This window comes from Pyxicephalus adspersus, unplaced genomic scaffold, assembly GCF_032062135.1.
Source record: "Pyxicephalus adspersus unplaced genomic scaffold, UCB_Pads_2.0 Sca126, whole genome shotgun sequence".
In the NCBI taxonomy this organism is placed as follows: Eukaryota; Metazoa; Chordata; class Amphibia; order Anura; family Pyxicephalidae; genus Pyxicephalus; species Pyxicephalus adspersus.
Window position 1 is genome coordinate 1 of NW_027317133.1, and position 26,000 is coordinate 26,000.

Consider the following 26,000-nt stretch of genomic DNA (forward strand, 5'->3'; position numbering starts at 1 on the left):
CACCAACCAAGAAAAAGCCAGCACCTACAAGGATGTGCGTGGTTTGTTGCTCGAAGAGAGATGACAGTGGAAAGAAGATCCGAAAAGAAACCAGGTTCTACTGTCCCGATTGTGACGTTGGACTTTGTGCAGTCCCAAGTTTTAAAATTTACCATACCTGGAAATTCTACTAGACTTTTAGTTTAAATTTATCAATAATATTGCACCCTTGTTTGGCCAAATTTCAGTGTTTTTGATGTGATAAATTTTTTTAATTACATTTATTGTTATTATATTATTTCATTTTTTTTTTATAATTATTTATTATATTATAATTTATGATTTGTGTTTCAAACTTTATCATACCCGGGAGTTATTCCTAAGAATTACAGGCCTACAATATTAAACAACAAATTTCCATGCAAAACAATGTACCGCTTTTGGCATAAAAATAATCACATAATTAGACCGCCTGGGAGGTTAAAAAAGCCACCAGGATCCTGAGTAAGTCACAGATCATCTTGTGTTTAAACAAGTTTACTTTCACGATAAATTTCAGTCACACAGCTAACTGCACATTAGAAACAAACACATTTTTCAGTTCAGGTGGAGAAGTCCTTTAATTAATAAAATATCTTTTTTTAAAGATGTCTGGACATGTATACGCTGCCTCATTTAAAAAAAAAAATATTTTGATAGTACAATAAATACAAGTCATCACTGGTGGATCACGTAGGTGTGAATGTCTACGTGGTGGCTTGGCAAAAGACCTCACTTAGTTTCCTTGAAAATTGGCTTCTGAAAGTTTCTGTCTGACCTTTTCTGCTTTGGCACGACTTGCATTTCTGTTATTTTCATACTAAGAAAAAAAACAAAGTATTATTGCAGTGAACCAGTGCTATATAAAACTATTTATATATTCTTAACAGGAAGTGAAAAAAAAAAAAAGCAAGTCATCCCTGACCTCTCAAGGTGGCTTGAATGTGAAGTTATTCTTTATCAATGATCCCTGAAGATGGTAACAAAGACCCTGGTTTATTAAAACTCCAAGGCTGGAGAGGATGCACTTTCAACAGTGAAGCTGGGTGATCCAGCAACCTGGAAAGGATCTGGTCCAGATTTGAAAATATTTGCTGGCAAATATTTAATGACTTTTAGGAAATACATTCACACAGCTTCACTGAAAAAGTGTATGTCCAGCTTGAAAAGCTTTAATAAATCCAGCCCAGAGGCTCCAGAATCAAAGTTGGTGCTTTGAAGAGCTTGTTTAAACCACACAGCACACTTGCTGTATGTATGAGGCTTTGGAAGTATCCCTATCCCTGTGACAGCATGAGAAAGGTCTAGAACTTGTCTAACCCACATCTGAGATAAATGGGCCCCCAAGCCTCAGAGGGCCCTTTCTCAGCGGTACAGTCTGCACATATATTATGTTTACTATCACCCCTGACAACGATATATCTAACTACCAGCCTGCAGTTCAGTTTTAGTTAATGACATTATGACTTGAGCGTACTCACATATCTATTCCCCAATACAGGTTGGTGGTCTTACCTCAGCTCTCAGGCACTTTCTCATCTCTCGATCTATATCATTGCACTGTCCAAAATATTTCAAAAATTTGTTCTAAAAGTAGAAAAATAGAAAAAACTACAGGGTATTTACATCTAGTCATAGCACTTTAGAAATAATTACATAGCACAATACAGTTACATTGACTTATATACAGTGATATATTAAGTCAGTCACAGCATTACAAAAAGGACGGGTTAGCTCAGACAGGAGGTGAGGTAGTGGTGCAGTTACTGCTTCCTCATACCCCTGAACCTCGCCTACAGTAACATGTTACATGGAGAGGTCCACTGCTGTGGCCTTCCTGACTATTAGTGAGGTGTAGGATCAACAGATCAGATTCCTAAAATGCAAAACAAAGCCTCACTGAAACATCTGGAGAATCCCATGAGGATGGGATGGTTTACTACATTAAATACACTCCACATTTACTTTAAAGTTGTAGTCAGGGAGAAGCAGATTTTGGCTCATTAAACTCAATTTAAAAAATGTAAATTCTTATGAGTATTTACATTGTGATGTGTTTTGTGTATTTCTTCCATAGTTGTGCAGTAATCCAGTGTCAAACTTTATAATAGAGTTCTTTCACAGATGTAAAGAGCAATCTATTTTTTGTATCTGCCCCTTCCTGCAATCTGAAATGGGTGAGAATGCTGGGTTCCTCCATCGCTCTTCTCTCTGCACAGATGTGCAACACTACTACTGCTAAGGGATTCCCAATCTGGTGTACAAAAATTGATTTATATCCTTTGCAGTTATTGATGAATAGTTTTTGTGCCTGTAGTTCAGCTATCGCATGGGTTCAGCATAAATGCACCTGAAATCTTAAGATATTCCACTACACAGCTGGCTACTGATGATGTCTCTGGAGTTTGGCTCTATGTGTGGTACATGCTCCGTATAGTGTGGGGCTAAAAAAAAAAAAAACAACAGGAGCCGGGGAATTATTTTTCTTTAACAAAATAGACATTGATTTTTTTTTTGTTTTCACATGCTTTCCTGCATCTCCCATTCCAACAAAAATATTAAAGCCTTCTGAAAAGTGTGGAGAGTTTGAAGTAATGATGTACTTACCTCGAGATGGCACTGCTTCAGCATACTGATAATCACATTGCATTCATCCGTATGAAGGTGGGGCGACAAGTCTGGATGCATCTTTTATTAAGGAGCAACTGTGTAGTTGAAAACAGGTACAGGTTCAATCATTTGGCCAACTGAAAGATTCACATCACTTCCTGTCCCATAGGAATCAAGCTAATCTGTTGTACAGGTTTCCACTATATCTACATTCATCTGGATCTCCACCATTGCATGATTCATTGTCTAAAGTCTAAAACAAACAGTATTATCTAAAGAGACCCTGCCGCCAACTTTATCAGTAAAAGTATTTATTATACTTACCGGTAAGTGTATATTTCCATTCTAAAAATATTTTTCTATTGACAATGTACCTAATGTCACCTATTCTGGGAGTGTCTAATGAATGTGCTAGTGTAGCTTCACCACCCCTCACCTTCCTACATAATATTCAATAAAGCTGCCAAAGGTGGAATTAACTTTCAGGTCGCCTGCTATAATAACTATATCCACAGCTCACAGTACAATAATGTGGTGGTTAATTGGAAGAATGCCTCTTTTATTGGTGGCCAGTGTGAAGAATGCCACCCTTACAGTCAAAAAGATAATTGGTGTTAGTTATACTGGACTGAGAGGCACAAAATACTCATTGCTCAAGGAACCCCTGACAACCCATGGAGGATCCCTCATTGATTTTAATTGCAGCACTTGAGTACCAGCTCCAATTCTGCTGGGGTTGTGGTCATCAATCAAAGATGGTGACACTCAGACACAGTCTTAGCGCTTTTTGATGTCTACAGATTTCATGCTTTTACAGGTTGCTAACATTCCTACAGTTGAATATACATAAAATCTTATGGGAACACTATGGAGGTCAGATTTTGGAGATCAGAAGGGTTGCAACATTTTTAATGATGTCTTTACTCCCTTAGTAAATCTACTTTTTTTATTTTCTGTCCTCATGAACACTGACAGCAATCATGAGAAATGCTTCAAACCTTTCTTGCTCTACTAGAAATTACCTTTTTGTTGCAATAAGAGGATCATACTTACTGGTCTGTTAGACATTCTTTAAAGCAGAGGTCAGCAAACTTTTTTGGCTACTAGGCCATTTCAAGAGGTTAGGAAGGTACACTAGGCCGGACTCTCTCTCGAGTCCGGCCCTGATGGCTCCGCCCTCCAGGAACGCCACTAAAGGGAAATCCCTCTCCTCTGCAATGCATACGGAGAAGAGGGAATGTCCCCTTACCCCGGCGGCAGAAGTGTTAACACTGGCTGCGGTAAGGGAGCCAAAACATGGAGGATCAAGAGCCGCGGGTTGCCGGCCGGGATTAGGTGAATGTTGTCTGGCCTTGTTCTCCCTTCCCCATCATTAATATTTAAATAAAACCAGCTTTGATTGCTTATGGTTTTTGTGACACATTCACATTATCACCAGGTCTTTGTGCTACTCTATGGAGCTGGATGTTGTACAGAACTAAAATAAATCACAGCACCCTGCCTCAGTACTTCTCTCAAGACTCATCACCCAGGCTCCTAGGGGGGGTTAGAAAAACATTAAAATGTCTTGATTAGTGGATAGCAATCTAGAGCCATAGACGGCCATGGCAGGCTTCGTTTGCATTCAGACCACCCTAGGTAAGGTTCACATGTATTGCTGAGCTTCCATCATTGAAATGTAATAAATGAAAAGGTTGGGACAAAGGCAGTAAGGATGGGATGGGATGCCCATGGGAATTATGCCAGGGACCTAAAAAAGACTGGCTGCACCAACCTAGAAATCTTTTGCAGGTAAGATGTTTCACAATTATGTGGTTTTGTATTTAGTATTGTGCCTGGAGTTCAGTTTGGGAGATTTATACATGTTGCATCTGAAATTTTAGAAAGTCTTAGGCTACGTACCCTAGTAAGATTTTTTTTGTCATTGGAAAGGATCTTTCACAATCCTTTCCAATGACAAAAGACTGAAAGATGCATGAACGAGCACTGTACATACAGTGCCATTCTGTTTTATGGAGAGGGGGGAACAAGCGAGCGGCACCCTGCTGTGCTCTCTCCCCTTCACTTGCAGTAGTTTGTGGATATGACAGGATGGATCCACAAACAACGTTGGATGACAAACGCTGTACACACGTCAGATTCTCATCCGATACTAGCCTTACAACAATAATTGGATGAGAATCATCAGATGTTTGTATGTGGGCTTACTCTTACTTTATTACAAAAAAATATGTATCTAGGTATTTTGCCTGAGCAGTAAAACAATCTCAGTGATGTACCCAACTTTCCTGATAGGAAGCAGCGCACCACCGGAACCTACGAGAAATGGAGGGGAGCCAGGATTGGAGGGATATTTTTTTTACTATTATTAGTTGATCAGTTCTATTTTTTCCAGCCATTAGCAAGCTCTACACTTTCACACTTTTTATACCACTGCGGTGTAAATCCAGTCTCCAATAATACTCTACTGGAATATTGAAATACTTAATCTTAACAATAAAAACAGTTTTGTAAAATTATTAAAAAAAAAAAAAAAATGCAATTTTTCAAAGGATACTCGCACCACCCCAACTCATACCGTCATCAGAAGGCATGTTTATAATAAAATGTCTGCTAAAAGACAAAATATTCATGCAGTGGTATTATTAATATTAATTATTATAAAGATTATACAATACATACATTGTCAGATGATATTTCCTTCCCATAAATACTTTTAATACGCGCGCAGATCCTACAAATTTGCTAAGTTTGGCTTCAATAGCAGTTAGGTTTCCAGCATAGGCACAATCTCTATTTCATCTTCCCATATCACAGCTCTCCTGTTTTCTAGTAGCGTATAATGATTGTGTGTGCTGGCCCAGCTTCACCTCCCTACATATACTTTAACGTAGCTGCCAGCAGGGGAGCAAATGGGAACATCATTGGATCCTTATGGCTCCTCCAGACGTTGCTAGGGATTCCTTGGGCTGTGGTACATTGACCTGTCCTCTGATGGTGCATAAATAGTTCTGGTCCAATGTCATTGTCAGAGCCAGTGGTATGGCATCAATGATCTGATTTAGCTGTCTGTAAGAGTGGCATTGTAACTTATATTCTTTTTATAGAAGTGGCATTCTTGTCACTAACCCTGGATAAAATAATTTTACTAGGGGTTCCTGTAGATCTGAACATATTTCTAGAGGTGCTTCTGTTGTACAAAGGCTGAGAAAGGCTGCTATGCTGAGTGATATAAATGCTGCTGCCATAACATTCATGATGGCAGTACCCAGCAGCAGTCTCAGGGCTCTTGTATGTCCAAACAATAGAACCTTTTACAGGTAAATACCAAATATCAATATTATCCCTCATAGATTGTAAGCTCTTCTGGGCAGGGTCCTCTCCTCCTCCCATGTCACTGTCTGTATCTGTCTGTCATTTGCAAACCCTATTTAATGTACAGCGTACACCAGTATTGGAATATTTTTGTGGAATGATTGGTCTGGCCACAGGGTCTCCTTAAAGTAAAACTTGAAATCTATTTGGCACCATGCCCCATGGCAGATTTTTCTTTGTTTGGGAATCTGTTGCAGAGTTTGTTACCTCGAGCTCCTTCCAGTAACAGCACATGATAAATTGCATATTTAGAAGTGACGTTGTCAGTATGCTGTGCTTACTCCTTCAATTGTCTGAAGCTATTGATGATGGCAATTCACCGGAGTTCTGCCCATCTTCCAATAACAACCCCCTACCCATGATGCACATAACAAGGATTCTGGTTTTCATTACAAACTAAATACAGAATTGAAGCCCACATATGGACATATTACTATGCCAAAGATTTGAAGTTAGGTGCAGCCTGTCCTGTGATTCACAATATAGATTTAGCAAAATTGCTTGGAAGTGAAATCACAGTCACAAAACTCCTTCTCCAGCTTGCACATTGCTGTTGCAGGGACAACTGAAATATTCTGGATATGCATGCGCAGTGAGATCGGCACTCTTTTTTTCCCCCCATCTTCGTCACTCAATCTTGTGCCTGTGCAGAGCAAGATCGAGTGACATCGGAATATGGAAGAAGGGCAAAGAAGATGGTGGTGCCCGGCTCTTTCTCTGCCCCGGGACGAAGCAGGATACCAAGATGGCTCGGGACCTATCGAGGAAAATTCCAGCGCCATCGAGGGATCCGGGGGATTAGAGTCGTGTGATTTTTTTTTTATTTATGGTTTAGAGAGAGACCTCACCCATCTCATTTTTTTTATAAATCTGCCTGGTCACAGTTTTTCATTTGCCTCTCCGTTTCTGCACTAAAAACCTGCATGATCATGCAAACTTAAAAGTGAAACTTTAGTTTCACTTTTACCTGTCTTCATCTGTCTGTTAACATTTCCACATTTCATCAAATTAACAAAAAAATACTTTAAATACACTTCACTTTCTTTCTGGTAATACAGTAGTTCCCGGGGTTAAGGATATCTGACATACGGTCAACTCCAAGATACAAAGAGGAATTCCCTGCTCGCTTGTGTGCAGGACGAAGGCTTGATGGGGGATTGCATGAAGAAATCTTTTGCTAAACACAGCTGAGGTTGTGGGTGATCTCAGGGGGTGAGCTCTTTCTGCAAGCCCTTGTAACTCTTTAATGACCAAGACAAACTCTGCAGTTGTATCTTTTTGCATATCAAACACAGCTTGCTCCAGAAGTTAATGAATGTCTAGGCTACATAAAGTTTTTGCTTTGCTTTGCTTTTGCTTTTTTTTTTTTGCTTTGTTTGTGATTACCTGACAGTGTGGATTTTATACAATAGCTGACACCATATTGCCTAATAATATGTTAAGACAAACATCTGTCCTAATTGTATTTATTAAAATAATGTACCTGTTCCGACTTACATACAAATTCAACATAAGAACAAGCCTACAGTCCATATCTCCTATGTAACCCGGGGACTAGCTGTACATTGTAAGTTATACAATTGAAAAGTAAATTATAATAAGTGAAGGTAAGAATTGATGCGCCTGGGTGCTGTATTTATATGTGGCCACTAGAGGGAGCGGAGTACAGTATTCACATTAGGTAACACAGGCTTATGGCATCTTTAGGGTTAGGGGTCTCTGGGTTGGGATGTTATTGGGAGAATTATGTTTTTAATATTTTGATAATAAAGAGAACCTGTCATGAGTCTAGGCACTATTACTGCAGAGTACAGAGCTAATGAGACAGAAGAAGCTGAACATTCCTGTCAGAGCATCCATTCATGTGACCTTGCAAGGCACAGGCCCTGCACACAGGGCAATACACTAAGCAGGCAGTGCTGGTTTGTATTGTCATACTCATTCCACCCTCCGGTGCCTCCCTCCATAACAAACAATGTCACCCCCCAATTCCCCACTCACTACCTACCTGTGCCTTCCCAACACTGCCGTGCAATGGTCTTAGCAGACCCCTACTTTTTACGTCACATCAGAAAAGCCAGTCCTGATCGGCCGAGCAGAGTGTCAATCACAGCCTTTCCTTCCAATAGGAGAAGACAACAGGCGGGGCTATTTCGTCACAATGCTGCCTGGAGACGGGACGCCTGGGAGCCGTGATGGGACGCCTGATGATGATGTCGTCGAAAGGCGACGGCGACGTGCTTGATTGGCCAGTTTGAAAGGACATTTTGTTAGCGCCATGGCGGCGCATCCCGGGAGTGCTCTGAGGAGCCGACGTCGGCAGAGGTGAGCGAACGGGCAAATGGGTACAAAAATAAGGGCAGCTATGGTACACAGGCCGCAACCTGCTCTGTGTGGAGCGGCTCCGGTGACTGGAGGAGCTGGGTCAGCACTGAGCCTGGCACACATGAAGAGTAATATATGTTATTGTGTGCAGGGTAATGAGAGTCACTGCAGATAAACATGAAATGTTATATAAGAATAGGGCCACAACACATTCACATTGCTGCTCTATAGCTGAGCACAGAATCTATCACTTTGTACAGCCATTGCCTATCTGTAGGTAAAATATTTATTCCTTATATTGGGTGGGGCAGAGGGGCAACCTTCATGATATAAGGGGGATCTCTATTGTGCCACAGGGTGCAGGACATGTTTGGGGGTGCTGGGCAGGAGGCGTCCAGGGGTGGGGGATGGTGCACGGGAGGCAATCAGGTGGAGGGGTGACCGATGTCCTGCAGGAGGCGGTCAGGGTTGGCAATGGCGGTCATGTATGTAGCGCAGGAGGCGATCAGGAGCGGGGGCGACGCTATGCCGGAGACGATTGGCCGGGTAGTTGATCAGGAGGAGGGGTGACCGGGTTGGGGTTGGCCGATGTGCCGCAGGAGGCGGTCGGGGTTGGCAATGGCGGTCATGTGTGTAGCGCAGGAGGCGATCAGGAGCAGGGGCGACGCTATGCCGAAAACGATTGGCCGTGTAAGTGATCAGGAGGCGTAACAGACACGTTGCAGTAGATTAGGCGGCGGACCCTGCAGGAGGCGTTCGGGGAGGGGCCGTGGACGCTATGCTGGAAGTGATCGGGAAGGATGGCAGACATTCCTTAGGAGATTATCAGGGTTGGTGGAAGTGGCACAGGAGGTGGTCAGGGGCGGCACATGCTGCAGCAGATCAATGGGTGGCGGATGTGTCGGAGGAGATGATTAGGGTTCACAGGGGCGTAGGTGCTGTGCCGGAGGCGATTGGCTGGGCAGGTGATCAGGAGACGCGTTGCAGGAGATGAGCCACGGGAGGCGGTAAGGGGCGGCAAACACTGAACAAGAGGTGATCAGCAGAGCGGTGGGCACTGCGCAGATGACGATCAGGAGGGGCGGCGGACGCTGCTCAGGAGGTGATCATGAGGGGGGAGTGGTGCACACTGTACAGGAGATGGGGTGGCAGATGCCCTGCATTGGTGGAGCGGCGGGCACCCTGCATTTTATTGAAGCCTTGGGACATGCTTCAGAAAACATATTACACCAGACTGCTAGCTAGTGATCACTGCTTCAACAACCCCTTCACCCCAATACTTTTAATACTGGCGGGAACCTCCTTTGTTTCAACTGCTGTGTACAGTGTCTGACAACAGTGATCTATCCTGCCACCGCTATTTAATGTACAGCACTGCGTAATATGTTTGTTTAATAATAATAGCTATCAGCAATTAGAAGCATTCCCCACTGTGTACATTATCAACAAGGAATAATGGTTGGTAATGTACATAGTGGGGAGCATTTCTATTGGATGATAGTCATTAGGGGTGGGAACGCTCCCTGCTGTGAAGCTGATTTTCTAGCACCCACTGCTCCTGGGATTGGTCACTTTGCTGCTGGACAGGCAATAGGCGGTGTCACTGTAGGTAATGATAAAGACATCTGATGAAGGACCCCGGCTCTGCATATATGTAAGCAGAAGGAAGCCAAAGTACCCGGGGACCGGTGCATCACATGACTGGGGCTGTAGGTGAGTATATTTTTTCTTTCTATTTCAGGGCGTACATCTCTGGAAAAATTATATCTTTAATATTTTTCCTGCAACTTCTGTACTTTCCACTCAATGACTTGTAAACAAAGGGGCAAAGTTTCTCACCAATTCATTGAGGTAAAGATAGGTAAATAGTAGATGATGTATTGATACACTAAAAAAAGTTGTAAAGTCGTACTGCTATTTTTTCAATAACCCCCCTTCCCCCATGTGTATTTTCAATACATAATATTGCAACCAATGAATGACCTTCTGTTTTTTCTTCTACCCCTAGCACTCCCGCCTTCGATGAATGCGTTGCTGAGTTTATTAAGAGGACTGTTCAGAAAATGTCAATGGCTGAGTTGATGACCATTTTAAGGGCATGGGGATTTTTAACAGATAGAGAGCTCCAATCATTACCCACTAAGGGCAGTAAGGCAAATATAGCACTGGAAGTGGTCCATCTGTGTGAGGTATGTGGTTTGTCAATAACATTTGTATCTTTTCACATGTATATACTTACCGTAACTACAGAAAAGATCACCCCTCACACACAACTTTCTAATAAAGTAGAGCATCGGCATATACAGTATGTTCTATTCAATGGGCTGCATATATTAATAACTAACTTTTTTGGTTTTTAGTTTAGATTGCTGTAAAGTAGTCTTTCTTGACCCTTTTCAAACCTTAAAATAACTTTCATGTACCTCTTCTATAATTATTATGTTCACAGCTCACAGTACATTAGCTTGCTGGTCATTGAGAAGAATTTCTCTTACCCTGCTGACCAGTGAAAAGGCTGACACTATTACAGATGGCCAAAAAGATCATTGGTGACATCTAAATTAACCTGAGAGGCACAAATTGCTCTAAAACCCTGCTTAAAAATATTATGTAATTTATGTAATGTATGAGGGGTTTTTTTTCCTATAAATTGTCTGCATTTTGCAGATTTGTTGTCACATAACATCACACCACATAACGGACTGACTTCATGTTCTCCTTTCTTTTTGAAAATGTTATTCATCTTGTATTCATGTTGATGCCTTTCCATCAATGTATTTTCCAAAAAATCACAGACTTGGGACAACATTAAAAAGAGGGATTTTTACTATAGCACTATAGCATACCCTTTTTTCAGTAAAGATTGCATTTAGACAGAGTTTAGTTTGGTTTTTTCCTGAATTTGACTTTTAGAATACAACTGCTCACCACCTGGCACTTTTCAACAACCACCTTACTGTTTTTGAGTTGTTAATGAACAGTCGGGTAACAATACAGGGCCTGCCACCCACCTACAGCTCCTTCCCACCCAGCTTAAAAAAAATTTTGTTTTAAGCACTAGGTTTGCTTAAAAAAACAAGATCCATAGCCTTCAGTTCCCTAATAGTTCCCAGGCTGCCATTCCTAATTCAAAATAAGTGTAAAACAATTTTACAATTGCTTCTTTTTATGTAACTATTACTCTATATTGGAGACAGAAGAATTGCTCCATTCATCTCTAAATCTCCAGTAGATTTACCTGATTCCAATGCTAGAGATCTATTTTGTATCCATTCATCTTTATTCCAGTCTGCAGGTTGGTAAGCTGGAATCACTGATTGTTTCCCAATTCTAATAGAACAAGTTTTATAAGTTTTAATAAATGCTGGGGACTAGTATTCTTTATCTGGCATTTTATTCTGAATGTTGGATTTTTCTAAACCTTTTTATATTTTTTTCTCTTCTGCAGGGAAAACAGGCTACGATAAATCACGCGGCGGATTTGGACATCATCTGTAAGTTATTTCTTCAGGGATGTTTCTTGACTAATTTTACATAGGCGTTGGGCTACCAAAGTGTAAACCTCAAATTAATTTTATACTATCAAGATAAAAGATGACAATTCTCAGACACAGATAATGTTTTGATTTGAGGGCTGGTGGCTCAAGGCTAGATACACACGTGCAATGGTTCTCGTCCGATAATCAGCTCAGGGCTGATATCTGACGGGAATCTTGTGTGTGTACAGTGCTCATTTTAATGACCGTCCCCGCTGATCCATGGATGATGGATGACGAACGATCGTAATAGAAGTGAGGGGACAGAGCGCAGCTGGATGCCGCTCCATCATTCTCCCTTTCCATAGAGCAGAGCTGTGCTGTATGTACAGCACGCGTTCATGCATCTTGCAGTCATTTTACTTTTAAAAGGATCTTTCACAATTATTGCACATGTGTACATAGCCTAATTCGTGTCTCTGCTTACTTCTATTTATTTTCTTGCTCTTCTGATTTGTTGTTAGTTCCAGTCAAACTGACCGTTTTGCATTTGGCAAGACTTGGTAGTGTCCCTGCCTGATGAATGGCTGGCATTTTCATGGTGTCATTTGGCATCTGCAATTGCCTGTCAAGATGGATAACACTTATAGCTGCTAATATCTTCAGTATCATTGGTGTAACTGTTGCATGGTTGAGGAATTTGTTTTCTTTACTGGAGGGAAGAACTTCCAAATTACTGGCTTGAAACCTATATGTTTTAATTTTTCCCCTCTGCTTTGCTTACCTGTCAAAGCTCAATAGGTTATCTGGTACTTCAGATATAAGTGAATATATGACTTCCTTTCAGGAGGCAGTAGTGGGTGGGGGTCTGAGTGGATGATGACAATTCCCAAGTGTTGGAGCAGTCCTGTGTTATCTCCGTTATGTAACAAACATAGAGCTTTTCTATGGTCTCCAGTGGTAGAGTGGGCGGCAAGGAAAGTAGGTATCAGCAGGCAAGCCTGTCGTCTTGTTCTGAAATGGCAAAATATGTGTGCACATTAATGGAACTAAAATCAATTTCCTCTTCACATATTATCCTCACTCACCTGGTTAGTTGTACAACATAAGTACTGACCTGAAATGCTTCTCCCATTCTTTGCTGCCCTAGCCCAGCAGTGTCTGCAATTATCCTATTCCTAAGAATTACAGGCCTACAATATTAAACAACAAATTTCCATGCAAAACAATGTACCGCTTTTGGCATAAAAATAATCACATAATTAGACCGCCTGGGAGGTTAAAAAAGCCACCAGGATCCTGAGTAAGTCACAGATCATCTTGTGTTTAAACAAGTTTACTTTCACGATAAATTTCAGTCACACAGCTAACTGCACATTAGAAACAAACACATTTTTCAGTTCAGGTGGAGAAGTCCTTTAATTAATAAAATATCTTTTTTTAAAGATGTCTGGACATGTATACGCTGCCTCATTTAAAAAAAAAAATATTTTGATAGTACAATAAATACAAGTCATCACTGGTGGATCACGTAGGTGTGAATGTCTACGTGGTGGCTTGGCAAAAGACCTCACTTAGTTTCCTTGAAAATTGGCTTCTGAAAGTTTCTGTCTGACCTTTTCTGCTTTGGCACGACTTGCATTTCTGTTATTTTCATACTAAGAAAAAAAACAAAGTATTATTGCAGTGAACCAGTGCTATATAAAACTATTTATATATTCTTAACAGGAAGTGAAAAAAAAAAAAAGCAAGTCATCCCTGACCTCTCAAGGTGGCTTGAATGTGAAGTTATTCTTTATCAATGATCCCTGAAGATGGTAACAAAGACCCTGGTTTATTAAAACTCCAAGGCTGGAGAGGATGCACTTTCAACAGTGAAGCTGGGTGATCCAGCAACCTGGAAAGGATCTGGTCCAGATTTGAAAATATTTGCTGGCAAATATTTAATGACTTTTAGGAAATACATTCACACAGCTTCACTGAAAAAGTGTATGTCCAGCTTGAAAAGCTTTAATAAATCCAGCCCAGAGGCTCCAGAATCAAAGTTGGTGCTTTGAAGAGCTTGTTTAAACCACACAGCACACTTGCTGTATGTATGAGGCTTTGGAAGTATCCCTATCCCTGTGACAGCATGAGAAAGGTCTAGAACTTGTCTAACCCACATCTGAGATAAATGGGCCCCCAAGCCTCAGAGGGCCCTTTCTCAGCGGTACAGTCTGCACATATATTATGTTTACTATCACCCCTGACAACGATATATCTAACTACCAGCCTGCAGTTCAGTTTTAGTTAATGACATTATGACTTGAGCGTACTCACATATCTATTCCCCAATACAGGTTGGTGGTCTTACCTCAGCTCTCAGGCACTTTCTCATCTCTCGATCTATATCATTGCACTGTCCAAAATATTTCAAAAATTTGTTCTAAAAGTAGAAAAATAGAAAAAACTACAGGGTATTTACATCTAGTCATAGCACTTTAGAAATAATTACATAGCACAATACAGTTACATTGACTTATATACAGTGATATATTAAGTCAGTCACAGCATTACAAAAAGGACGGGTTAGCTCAGACAGGAGGTGAGGTAGTGGTGCAGTTACTGCTTCCTCATACCCCTGAACCTCGCCTACAGTAACATGTTACATGGAGAGGTCCACTGCTGTGGCCTTCCTGACTATTAGTGAGGTGTAGGATCAACAGATCAGATTCCTAAAATGCAAAACAAAGCCTCACTGAAACATCTGGAGAATCCCATGAGGATGGGATGGTTTACTACATTAAATACACTCCACATTTACTTTAAAGTTGTAGTCAGGGAGAAGCAGATTTTGGCTCATTAAACTCAATTTAAAAAATGTAAATTCTTATGAGTATTTACATTGTGTTGTGTTTTGTGTATTTCTTCCATAGTTGTGCAGTAATCCAGTGTCAAACTTTATAATAGAGTTCTTTCACAGATGTAAAGAGCAATCTATTTTTTGTATCTGCCCCTTCCTGCAATCTGAAATGGGTGAGAATGCTGGGTTCCTCCATCGCTCTTCTCTCTGCACAGATGTGCAACACTACTACTGCTAAGGGATTCCCAATCTGGTGTACAAAAATTGATTTATATCCTTTGCAGTTATTGATGAATAGTTTTTGTGCCTGTAGTTCAGCTATCGCATGGGTACAGCATAAACGCACCTGAAATCTTAAGATATTCCACTACACAGCTGGCTACTGATGATGTCTCTGGAGTTTGGCTCTATGTGTGGTACATGCTCCGTATAGTGTGGGGCTAAAAAAAAAAAAAACAACAGGAGCCGGGGAATTATTTTTCTTTAACAAAATAGACATTGATTTTTTTTTTGTTTTCACATGCTTTCCTGCATCTCCCATTCCAACAAAAATATTAAAGCCTTCTGAAAAGTGTGGAGAGTTTGAAGTAATGATGTACTTACCTCGAGATGGCACTGCTTCAGCATACTGATAATCACATTGCATTCATCCGTATGAAGGTGGGGCGACAAGTCTGGATGCATCTTTTATTAAGGAGCAACTGTGTAGTTGAAAACAGGTACAGGTTCAATCATTTGGCCAACTGAAAAATTCACATCACTTCCTGTCCCATAGGAATCAAGCTAATCTGTTGTACAGGTTTCCACTATATCTACATTCATCTGGATCTCCACCATTGTATGATTCATTGTCTAAAGTCTAAAACAAACAGTATTATCTAAAGAGACCCTGCCGCCAACTTTATCAGTAAAAGTATTTATTATACTTACCGGTAGGTGTATATTTCCATTCTAAAAATAATTTTCTATTGACAATGTACCTAATGTCACCTATTCTGGGAGTGTCTAATGAATGTGCTAGTGTAGCTTCACCACCCCTCACCTTCCTACATAATATTCAATAAAGCTGCCAAAGGTGGAATTAACTTTCAGGTCGCCTGCTATAATAACTATATCCACAGCTCACAGTACAATAATGTGGTGGTTAATTGGAAGAATGCCTCTTTTATTGGTGGCCAGTGTGAAGAATGCCACCCTTACAGTCAAAAAGATAATTGGTGTTAGTTATACTGGACTGAGAGGCACAAAATACTCATTGCTCAAGGAACCCCTGACAACCCATGGAGGATCCCTCATTGATTTTAATTGCAGCACTTGAGTACCAGCTCCAACTCTGCTGGGGTTGTGGTCATCAATCAAAGATGGTGACACTCAGACACAGTCTTAGCGCTTTTTGATGTCTACAGATTTCATGCTTTTACAGGTTGCTAACATTCCTACAGTTGAATATACATAAAATCTTATGGGAACACTATGGAGGTCAGATTTTGGAGATCAGAAGGGTTGCAACATTTTTAATGATGTCTTTACTCCCTTAGTAAATCTACTTTTTTTATTTTCTGTCCTCATGAACACTGACAGCAATCATGAGAAATGCTTCAAACCTTTCTTGCTCTACTAGAAATTACCTTTTTGTTGCAATAAGAGGATCATACTTACTGGTCTGTTAGACATTCTTTAAAGCAGAGGTCAGCAAACTTTTTTGGCTACTAGGCCATTTCAAGAGGTTAGGAAGGTACACTAGGCCGGACTCTCTCTCGACTCCAGCCCTGATGGCTCCGCCCTCCAGGAACGCCACTAAAGGGAAATCCCTCTCCTCTGCAATGCATACGGAGAAGAGGGAATGTCCCCTTACCCCGGCGGCAGAAGTGTTAACACTGGCTGCGGTAAGGGAGCCAAAACATGGAGGATCAAGAGCCGCGGGTTGCCGGCCGGGATTAGGTGAATGTTGTCTGGCCTTGTTCTCCCTTCCCCATCATTAATATTTAAATAAAACCAGCTTTGATTGCTTATGGTTTTTGTGACACATTCACATTATCACCAGGTCTTTGTGCTACTCTATGGAGCTGGATGTTGTACAGAACTAAAATAAATCACAGCACCCTGCCTCAGTACTTCTCTCAAGACTCATCACCCAGGCTCCTAGGGGGGGTTAGAAAAACATTAAAATGTCTTGATTAGTGGATAGCAATCTAGAGCCATAGACGGTCATGGCAGGCTTCGTTTGCATTCAGACCACCCTAGGTAAGGTTCACATGTATTGCTGAGCTTCCATCATTGAAATGTAATAAATGAAAAGGTTGGGACAAAGGCAGTAAGGATGGGATGGGATGCCCATGGGAATTATGCCAGGGACCTAAAAAAGACTGGCTGCACCAACCTAGAAATCTTTTGCAGGTAAGATGTTTCACAATTATGTGGTTTTGTATTTAGTATTGTGCCTGGAGTTCAGTTTGGGAGATTTATACATGTTGCATCTGAAATTTTAGAAAGTCTTAGGCTACGTACCCTAGTAAGATTTTTTTTGTCATTGGAAAGGATCTTTCACAATCCTTTCCAATGACAAAAGACTGAAAGATGCATGAACGAGCACTGTACATACAGTGCCATTCTGTTTTATGGAGAGGGGGGAACAAGCGAGCGGCACCCTGCTGTGCTCTCTCCCCTTCACTTGCAGTAGTTTGTGGATATGACAGGATGGATCCACAAACAACGTTGGATGACAAACGCTGTACACACGTCAGATTCTCATCCGATACTAGCCTTACAACAATAATTGGATGAGAATCATCAGATGTTTGTATGTGGGCTTACTCTTACTTTATTACAAAAAAATATGTATCTAGGTATTTTGCCTGAGCAGTAAAACAATCTCAGTGATGTACCCAACTTTCCTGATAGGAAGCAGCGCACCACCGGAACCTACGAGAAATGGAGGGGAGCCAGGATTGGATGGATATTTTTTTTACTATTATTAGTTGATCAGTTCTATTTTTTCCAGCCATTAGCAAGCTCTACACTTTCACACTTTTTATACCACTGCGGTGTAAATCCAGTCTCCAATAATACTCTACTGGAATATTGAAATACTTAATCTTAACAATAAAAACAGTTTTGTAAAATTATTAAAAAAAAAAAAAAAATGCAATTTTTCAAAGGATACTCGCACCACCCCAACTCATACCGTCATCAGAAGGCATGTTTATAATAAAATGTCTGCTAAAAGACAAAATATTCATGCAGTGGTATTATTAATATTAATTATTATAAAGATTATACAATACATACATTGTCAGATGATATTTCCTTCCCATAAATACTTTTAATACGCGCGCAGATCCTACAAATTTGCTAAGTTTGGCTTCAATAGCAGTTAGGTTTCCAGCATAGGCACAATCTCTATTTCATCTTCCCATATCACAGCTCTCCTGTTTTCTAGTAGCGTATAATGATTGTGTGTGCTGGCCCAGCTTCACCTCCCTACATATACTTTAACGTAGCTGCCAGCAGGGGAGCAAATGGGAACATCATTGGATCCTTATGGCTCCTCCAGATGTTGCTAGGGATTCCTTGGGCTGTGGTACATTGACCTGTCCTCTGATGGTGCATAAATAGTTCTGGTCCAATGTCATTGTCAGAGCCAGTGGTATGGCATCAATGATCTGATTTAGCTGTCTGTAAGAGTGGCATTGTAACTTATATTCTTTTTATAGAAGTGGCATTCTTGTCACTAACCCTGGATAAAATAATTTTACTAGGGGTTCCTGTAGATCTGAACATATTTCTAGAGGTGCTTCTGTTGTACAAAGGCTGAGAAAGGCTGCTATGCTGAGTGATATAAATGCTGCTGCCATAACATTCATGATGGCAGTACCCAGCAGCAGTCTCAGGGCTCTTGTATGTCCAAACAATAGAACCTTTTACAGGTAAATACCAAATATCAATATTATCCCTCATAGATTGTAAGCTCTTCTGGGCAGGGTCCTCTCCTCCTCCCATGTCACTGTCTGTATCTGTCTGTCATTTGCAAACCCTATTTAATGTACAGCGTACACTAGTATTGGAATATTTTTGTGGAATGATTGGTCTGGCCACAGGGTCTCCTTAAAGTAAAACTTGAAATCTATTTGGCACCATGCCCCATGGCAGATTTTTCTTTGTTTGGGAATCTGTTGCAGAGTTTGTTACCTCGAGCTCCTTCCAGTAACAGCACATGATAAATTGCATATTTAGAAGTGACGTTGTCAGTATGCTGTGCTTACTCCTTCAATTGTCTGAAGCTATTGATGATGGCAATTCACCGGAGTTCTGCCCATCTTCCAATAACAACCCCCTACCCATGATGCACATAACAAGGATTCTGGTTTTCATTACAAACTAAATACAGAATTGAAGCCCACATATGGACATATTACTATGCCAAAGATTTGAAGTTAGGTGCAGCCTGTCCAGTGATTCACAATATAGATTTAGCAAAATTGCTTGGAAGTGAAATCACAGTCACAAAACTCCTTCTCCAGCTTGCACATTGCTGTTGCAGGGACAACTGAAATATTCTGGATATGCATGCGCAGTGAGATCGGCACTCTTTTTTTCCCCCCATCTTCGTCACTCAATCTTGTGCCTGTGCAGAGCAAGATCGAGTGACATCGGAATATGGAAGAAGGGCAAAGAAGATGGTGGTGCCCGGCTCTTTCTCTGCCCCGGGACGAAGCAGGATACCAAGATGGCTCGGGACCTATCGAGGAAAATTCCAGCGCCATCGAGGGATCCGGGGGATTAGAGTCGTGTGATTTTTTTTTTATTTATGGTTTAGAGAGAGACCTCACCCATCTCATTTTTTTTATAAATCTGCCTGGTCACAGTTTTTCATTTGCCTCTCCGTTTCTGCATTAAAAACCTGCATGATCATGCAAACTTAAAAGTGAAACTTTAGTTTCACTTTTACCTGTCTTCATCTGTCTGTTAACATTTCCACATTTCATCAAATTAACAAAAAAATACTTTAAATACACTTCACTTTCTTTCTGGTAATACAGTAGTTCCCGGGGTTAAGGATATCTGACATACGGTCAACTCCAAGATACAAAGAGGAATTCCCTGCTCGCTTGTGTGCAGGACGAAGGCTTGATGGGGGATTGCATGAAGAAATCTTTTGCTAAACACAGCTGAGGTTGTGGGTGATCTCAGGGGGTGAGCTCTTTCTGCAAGCCCTTGTAACTCTTTAATGACCAAGACAAACTCTGCAGTTGTATCTTTTTGCATATCAAACACAGCTTGCTCCAGAAGTTAATGAATGTCTAGGCTACATAAAGTTTTTGCTTTGCTTTGCTTTTGCTTTTTTTTTTTTGCTTTGTTTGTGATTACCTGACAGTGTGGATTTTATACAATAGCTGACACCATATTGCCTAATAATATGTTAAGACAAACATCTGTCCTAATTGTATTTATTAAAATAATGTACCTGTTCCGACTTACATACAAATTCAACATAAGAACAAGCCTACAGTCCATATCTCCTATGTAACCCGGGGACTAGCTGTACATTGTAAGTTATACAATTGAAAAGTAAATTATAATAAGTGAAGGTAAGAATTGATGCGCCTGGGTGCTGTATTTATATGTGGCCACTAGAGGGAGCGGAGTACAGTATTCACATTAGGTAACACAGGCTTATGGCATCTTTAGGGTTAGGGGTCTCTGGGTTGGGATGTTATTGGGAGAATTATGTTTTTAATATTTTGATAATAAAGAGAACCTGTCATGAGTCTAGGCACTATTACTGCAGAGTACAGAGCTAATGAGACAGAAGAAGCTGAACATTCCTGTCAGAGCATCCATTCATGTGACCTTGCAAGGCACAGGCCCTGCACACAGGGCAATACACTAAGCAGGCAGTGCTGGTTTGTATTGTCATACTCATTCCACCCTCCGGTGCCTCCCTCCATAACAAACAATGTCACCCCCCAATTCCCCACTCACTACCTACCTGTGCCTTCCCAACACTGCCGTGCAATGGTCTTAGCAGACCCCTACTTTTTACGTCACATCAGAAAAGCCAGTCCTGATCGGCCGAGCAGAGTGTCAATCACAGCCTTTCCTTCCAATAGGAGAAGACAACAGGCGGGGCTATTTCGTCACAATGCTGCCTGGAGACGGGACGCCTGGGAGCCGTGATGGGACGCCTGATGATGATGTCGTCGAAAGGCGACGGCGACGTGCTTGATTGGCCAGTTTGAAAGGACATTTTGTTAGCGCCATGGCGGCGCATCCCGGGAGTGCTCTGAGGAGCCGACGTCGGCAGAGGTGAGCGAACGGGCAAATGGGTACAAAAATAAGGGCAGCTATGGTACACAGGCCGCAACCTGCTCTGTGTGGAGCGGCTCCGGTGACTGGAGGAGCTGGGTCAGCACTGAGCCTGGCACACATGAAGAGTAATATATGTTATTGTGTGCAGGGTAATGAGAGTCACTGCAGATAAACATGAAATGTTATATAAGAATAGGGCCACAACACATTCACATTGCTGCTCTATAGCTGAGCACAGAATCTATCACTTTGTACAGCCATTGCCTATCTGTAGGTAAAATATTTATTCCTTATATTGGGTGGGGCAGAGGGGCAACCTTCATGATATAAGGGGGATCTCTATTGTGCCACAGGGTGCAGGACATGTTTGGGGGTGCTGGGCAGGAGGCGTCCAGGGGTGGGGGATGGTGCACGGGAGGCAATCAGGTGGAGGGGTGACCGATGTCCTGCAGGAGGCGGTCAGGGTTGGCAATGGCGGTCATGTATGTAGCGCAGGAGGCGATCAGGAGCGGGGGCGACGCTATGCCGGAGACGATTGGCCGGGTAGTTGATCAGGAGGAGGGGTGACCGGGTTGGGGTTGGCCGATGTGCCGCAGGAGGCGGTCGGGGTTGGCAATGGCGGTCATGTGTGTAGCGCAGGAGGCGATCAGGAGCAGGGGCGACGCTATGCCGAAAACGATTGGCCGTGTAAGTGATCAGGAGGCGTAACAGACACGTTGCAGTAGATTAGGCGGCGGACCCTGCAGGAGGCGTTCGGGGAGGGGCCGTGGACGCTATGCTGGAAGTGATCGGGAAGGATGGCAGACATTCCTTAGGAGATTATCAGGGTTGGTGGAAGTGGCACAGGAGGTGGTCAGGGGCGGCACATGCTGCAGCAGATCAATGGGTGGCGGATGTGTCGGAGGAGATGATTAGGGTTCACAGGGGCGTAGGTGCTGTGCCGGAGGCGATTGGCTGGGCAGGTGATCAGGAGACGCGTTGCAGGAGATGAGCCACGGGAGGCGGTAAGGGGCGGCAAACACTGAACAAGAGGTGATCAGCAGAGCGGTGGGCACTGCGCAGATGACGATCAGGAGGGGCGGCGGACGCTGCTCAGGAGGTGATCATGAGGGGGGAGTGGTGCACACTGTACAGGAGATGGGGTGGCAGATGCCCTGCATTGGTGGAGCGGCGGGCACCCTGCATTTTATTGAAGCCTTGGGACATGCTTCAGAAAACATATTACACCAGACTGCTAGCTAGTGATCACTGCTTCAACAACCCCTTCACCCCAATACTTTTAATACTGGCGGGAACCTCCTTTGTTTCAACTGCTGTGTACAGTGTCTGACAACAGTGATCTATCCTGCCACCGCTATTTAATGTACAGCACTGCGTAATATGTTTGTTTAATAATAATAGCTATCAGCAATTAGAAGCATTCCCCACTGTGTACATTATCAACAAGGAATAATGGTTGGTAATGTACATAGTGGGGAGCATTTCTATTGGATGATAGTCATTAGGGGTGGGAACGCTCCCTGCTGTGAAGCTGATTTTCTAGCACCCACTGCTCCTGGGATTGGTCACTTTGCTGCTGGACAGGCAATAGGCGGTGTCACTGTAGGTAATGATAAAGACATCTGATGAAGGACCCCGGCTCTGCATATATGTAAGCAGAAGGAAGCCAAAGTACCCGGGGACCGGTGCATCACATGACTGAGGCTGTAGGTGAGTATATTTTTTCTTTCTATTTCAGGGAGTACATCTCTGGAAAAATTATATCTTTAATATTTTTCCTGCAACTTCTGTACTTTCCACTCAATGACTTGTAAACAAAGGGGCAAAGTTTCTCACCAATTCATTGAGGTAAAGATAGGTAAATAGTAGATGATGTATTGATACACTAAAAAAAGTTGTAAAGTCGTACTGCTATTTTTTCAATAACCCCCCTTCCCCCATGTGTATTTTCAATACATAATATTGCAACCAATGAATGACCTTCTGTTTTTTCTTCTACCCCTAGCACTCCCGCCTTCGATGAATGCGTTGCTGAGTTTATTAAGAGGACTGTTCAGAAAATGTCAATGGCTGAGTTGATGACCATTTTAAGGGCATGGGGATTTTTAACAGATAGAGAGCTCCAATCATTACCCACTAAGGGCAGTAAGGCAAATATAGCACTGGAAGTGGTCCATCTGTGTGAGGTATGTGGTTTGTCAATAACATTTGTATCTTTTCACATGTATATACTTACCGTAACTACAGAAAAGATCACCCCTCACACACAACTTTCTAATAAAGTAGAGCATAGGCATATACAGTATGTTCTATTCAATGGGCTGCATATATTAATAACTAACTTTTTTGGTTTTTAGTTTAGATTGCTGTAAAGTAGTCTTTCTTGACCCTTTTCAAACCTTAAAATAACTTTCATGTACCTCTTCTATAATTATTATGTTCACAGCTCACAGTACATTAGCTTGCTGGTCATTGAGAAGAATTTCTCTTACCCTGCTGACCAGTGAAAAGGCTGACACTATTACAGATGGCCAAAAAGATCATTGGTGACATCTAAATTAACCTGAGAGGCACAAATTGCTCTAAAACCCTGCTTAAAAATATTATGTAATTTATGTAATGTATGAGGGGTTTTTTTTCCTATAAATTGTCTGCATTTTGCAGATTTGTTGTCACATAACATCACACCACATAACGGACTGACTTCATGTTCTCCTTTCTTTTTGAAAATGTTATTCATCTTGTATTCATGTTGATGCCTTTCCATCAATGTATTTTCCAAAAAATCACAGACTTGGGACAACATTAAAAAGAGGGATTATTACTATAGCACTATAGCATACCCTTTTTTCAGTAAAGATTGCATTTAGACATAGTTAAGTTTGGTTTTTTCCTGAATTTGACTTTTAGAATACAACTGCTCACCACCTGGCACTTTTCAACAACCACCTTACTGTTTTTGAGTTGTTAATGAACAGTCGGGTTACAATACAGGGCCTGCCACCCACCTACAGCTCCTTCCCACCCAGCTTAAAAAAAATTTTGTTTTAAGCACTAGGTTTGCTTAAAAAAACAAGATCCATAGCCTTCAGTTCCCTAATAGTTCCCAGGCTGCCATTCCTAATTCAAAATAAGTGTAAAACAATTTTACAATTGCTTCTTTTTATGTAACTATTACTCTATATTGGAGACAGAAGAATTGCTCCATTCATCTCTAAATCTCCAGTAGATTTACCTGATTCCAATGCTAGAGATCTATTTTGTATCCATTCATCTTTATTCCAGTCTGCAGGTTGGTAAGCTGGAATCACTGATTGTTTTCCAATTCTAATAGAACAAGTTTTATAAGTTTTAATAAATGCTGGGGACTAGTATTCTTTATCTGGCATTTTATTCTGAATGTTGGATTTTTCTAAACCTTTTTATATTTTTTTCTCTTCTGCAGGGAAAACAGGCTACGATAAATCACGCGGCGGATTTGGACATCATCTGTAAGTTATTTCTTCAGGGATGTTTCTTGACTAATTTTACATAGGCGTTGGGCTACCAAAGTGTAAACCTCAAATTAATTTTATACTATCAAGATAAAAGATGACAATTCTCAGACACAGATAATGTTTTGATTTGAGGGCTGGTGGCTCAAGGCTAGATACACACGTGCAATGGTTCTCGTCCGATAATCAGCTCAGGGCTGATATCTGACGGGAATCTTGTGTGTGTACAGTGCTCATTTTAATGACCGTCCCTGCTGATCCATGGATGATGGATGACGAACGATCGTAATAGAAGTGAGGGGACAGAGCGCAGCTGGATGCCGCTCCATCATTCTCCCTTTCCATAGAGCAGAGCTGTGCTGTATGTACAGCACGCGTTCATGCATCTTGCAGTCATTTTACTTTTAAAAGGATCTTTCACAATTATTGCACATGTGTACATAGCCTAATTCGTGTCTCTGCTTACTTCTATTTATTTTCTTGCTCTTCTGATTTGTTGTTAGTTCCAGTCAAACTGACCGTTTTGCATTTGGCAAGACTTGGTAGTGTCCCTGCCTGATGAATGGCTGGCATTTTCATGGTGTCATTTGGCATCTGCAATTGCCTGTCAAGATGGATAACACTTATAGCTGCTAATATCTTCAGTATCATTGGTGTAACTGTTGCATGGTTGAGGAATTTGTTTTCTTTACTGGAGGGAAGAACTTCCAAATTACTGGCTTGAAACCTATACGTTTTAATTTTTCCCCTCTGCTTTGCTTACCTGTCAAAGCTCAATAGGTTATCTGGTACTTCAGATATAAGTGAATATATGACTTCCTTTCAGGAGGCAGTAGTGGGTGGGGGTCTGAGTGGATGATGACAATTCCCAAGTGTTGGAGCAGTCCTGTGTTATCTCCGTTATGTAACAAACATAGAGCTTTTCTATGGTCTCCAGTGGTAGAGTGGGCGGCAAGGAAAGTAGGTATCAGCAGGCAAGCCTGTCGTCTTGTTCTGAAATGGCAAAATATGTGTGCACATTAATGGAACTAAAATCAATTTCCTCTTCACATATTATCCTCACTCACCTGGTTAGTTGTACAACATAAGTACTGACCTGAAATGCTTCTCCCATTCTTTGCTGCCCTAGCCCAGCAGTGTCTGCAATTATCCATATGCTACTGTGCCTGGAAATGCATAGGCTTTTTGTGTTCCCATGGGTAGCAGAGATTTACATGTTTCTATTTTAAAGGGCCCAGGCATTGGTCCTGATTTATTAAAGCTTCCCAAGGTTGGAGATGACACACTTTCATCAGCAAACCTGGAATAGACCTGGTCCAGGACTGAAAACATTTGCTAACAAATGACTTTTATGAAATCCATTCCAAGTTTGCTAGATTACCCAGGTTCACTGATGAAAGTGTAGCTCTCCAGCTCCTCTCCAGCTTTGAAGAGCTTTAATAAATCAGGGCCATTGTGTCAGCACAGCAGAATTAAGATGTCTTATTGAAGTTACACTTGGATATAGACAGGCCACAGCAGGAAGAACCATGGAATGATTTATTTTACAAC

At 41.6% G+C, this 26,000-nt stretch overlaps 4 protein-coding genes across 6 annotated transcripts; 2 read left to right on the forward strand and 2 right to left on the reverse strand.

Moving 5' to 3' along the window:
• Positions 1-580: 580 nt before the first annotated feature.
• LOC140344883 (COX assembly mitochondrial protein 2 homolog) lies at positions 581-8,155 on the reverse strand. Of its 2 annotated transcripts, XM_072432078.1 has the most exons (5): positions 8,012-8,089; positions 5,186-5,241; positions 2,626-2,696; positions 1,534-1,605; positions 581-838 (listed from the first exon to the last, which is right to left on the reverse strand). In XM_072432078.1, exons 2-5 carry the CDS (start codon positions 5,220-5,222, stop codon positions 755-757), a joined length of 264 nt encoding a protein of 87 aa, XP_072288179.1. In that variant the 5' UTR covers positions 5,223-5,241; positions 8,012-8,089; the 3' UTR covers positions 581-754. The 2 variants fall into 2 exon arrangements, with proteins under 2 accessions (XP_072288179.1, XP_072288180.1); XM_072432079.1 differs by lacking the exon at positions 5,186-5,241 and having other exon boundaries at positions 2,626-2,723; positions 8,012-8,155.
• Positions 8,156-8,188: 33 nt separating this feature from the next.
• Positions 8,189-12,384, forward strand: LOC140344882 (centromere protein N-like). Its single transcript, XM_072432077.1, has 4 exons — positions 8,189-8,328; positions 10,337-10,517; positions 11,777-11,822; positions 12,329-12,384. Exons 1-4 carry the CDS (start codon positions 8,282-8,284, stop codon positions 12,382-12,384), a joined length of 330 nt encoding a protein of 109 aa, XP_072288178.1. The 5' UTR covers positions 8,189-8,281.
• Positions 12,385-13,204: 820 nt separating this feature from the next.
• Positions 13,205-20,779, reverse strand: LOC140344884 (COX assembly mitochondrial protein 2 homolog). Of its 2 annotated transcripts, XM_072432080.1 has the most exons (5): positions 20,636-20,713; positions 17,810-17,865; positions 15,250-15,320; positions 14,158-14,229; positions 13,205-13,462 (listed from the first exon to the last, which is right to left on the reverse strand). In XM_072432080.1, exons 2-5 carry the CDS (start codon positions 17,844-17,846, stop codon positions 13,379-13,381), a joined length of 264 nt encoding a protein of 87 aa, XP_072288181.1. In that variant the 5' UTR covers positions 17,847-17,865; positions 20,636-20,713; the 3' UTR covers positions 13,205-13,378. The 2 variants fall into 2 exon arrangements, with proteins under 2 accessions (XP_072288181.1, XP_072288182.1); XM_072432081.1 differs by lacking the exon at positions 17,810-17,865 and having other exon boundaries at positions 15,250-15,347; positions 20,636-20,779.
• Positions 20,780-20,812: 33 nt separating this feature from the next.
• On the forward strand, positions 20,813-24,446 carry LOC140344886 (centromere protein N-like; the record flags this gene model as incomplete). Its single annotated transcript, XM_072432082.1, has 3 exons — positions 20,813-20,952; positions 22,961-23,141; positions 24,401-24,446. Coding segments are annotated over exons 1-3 (274 nt in total), but the record flags the coding sequence as incomplete, so codon positions are not given.
• Between the last annotated feature and the right edge of the window lie 1,554 nt (positions 24,447-26,000).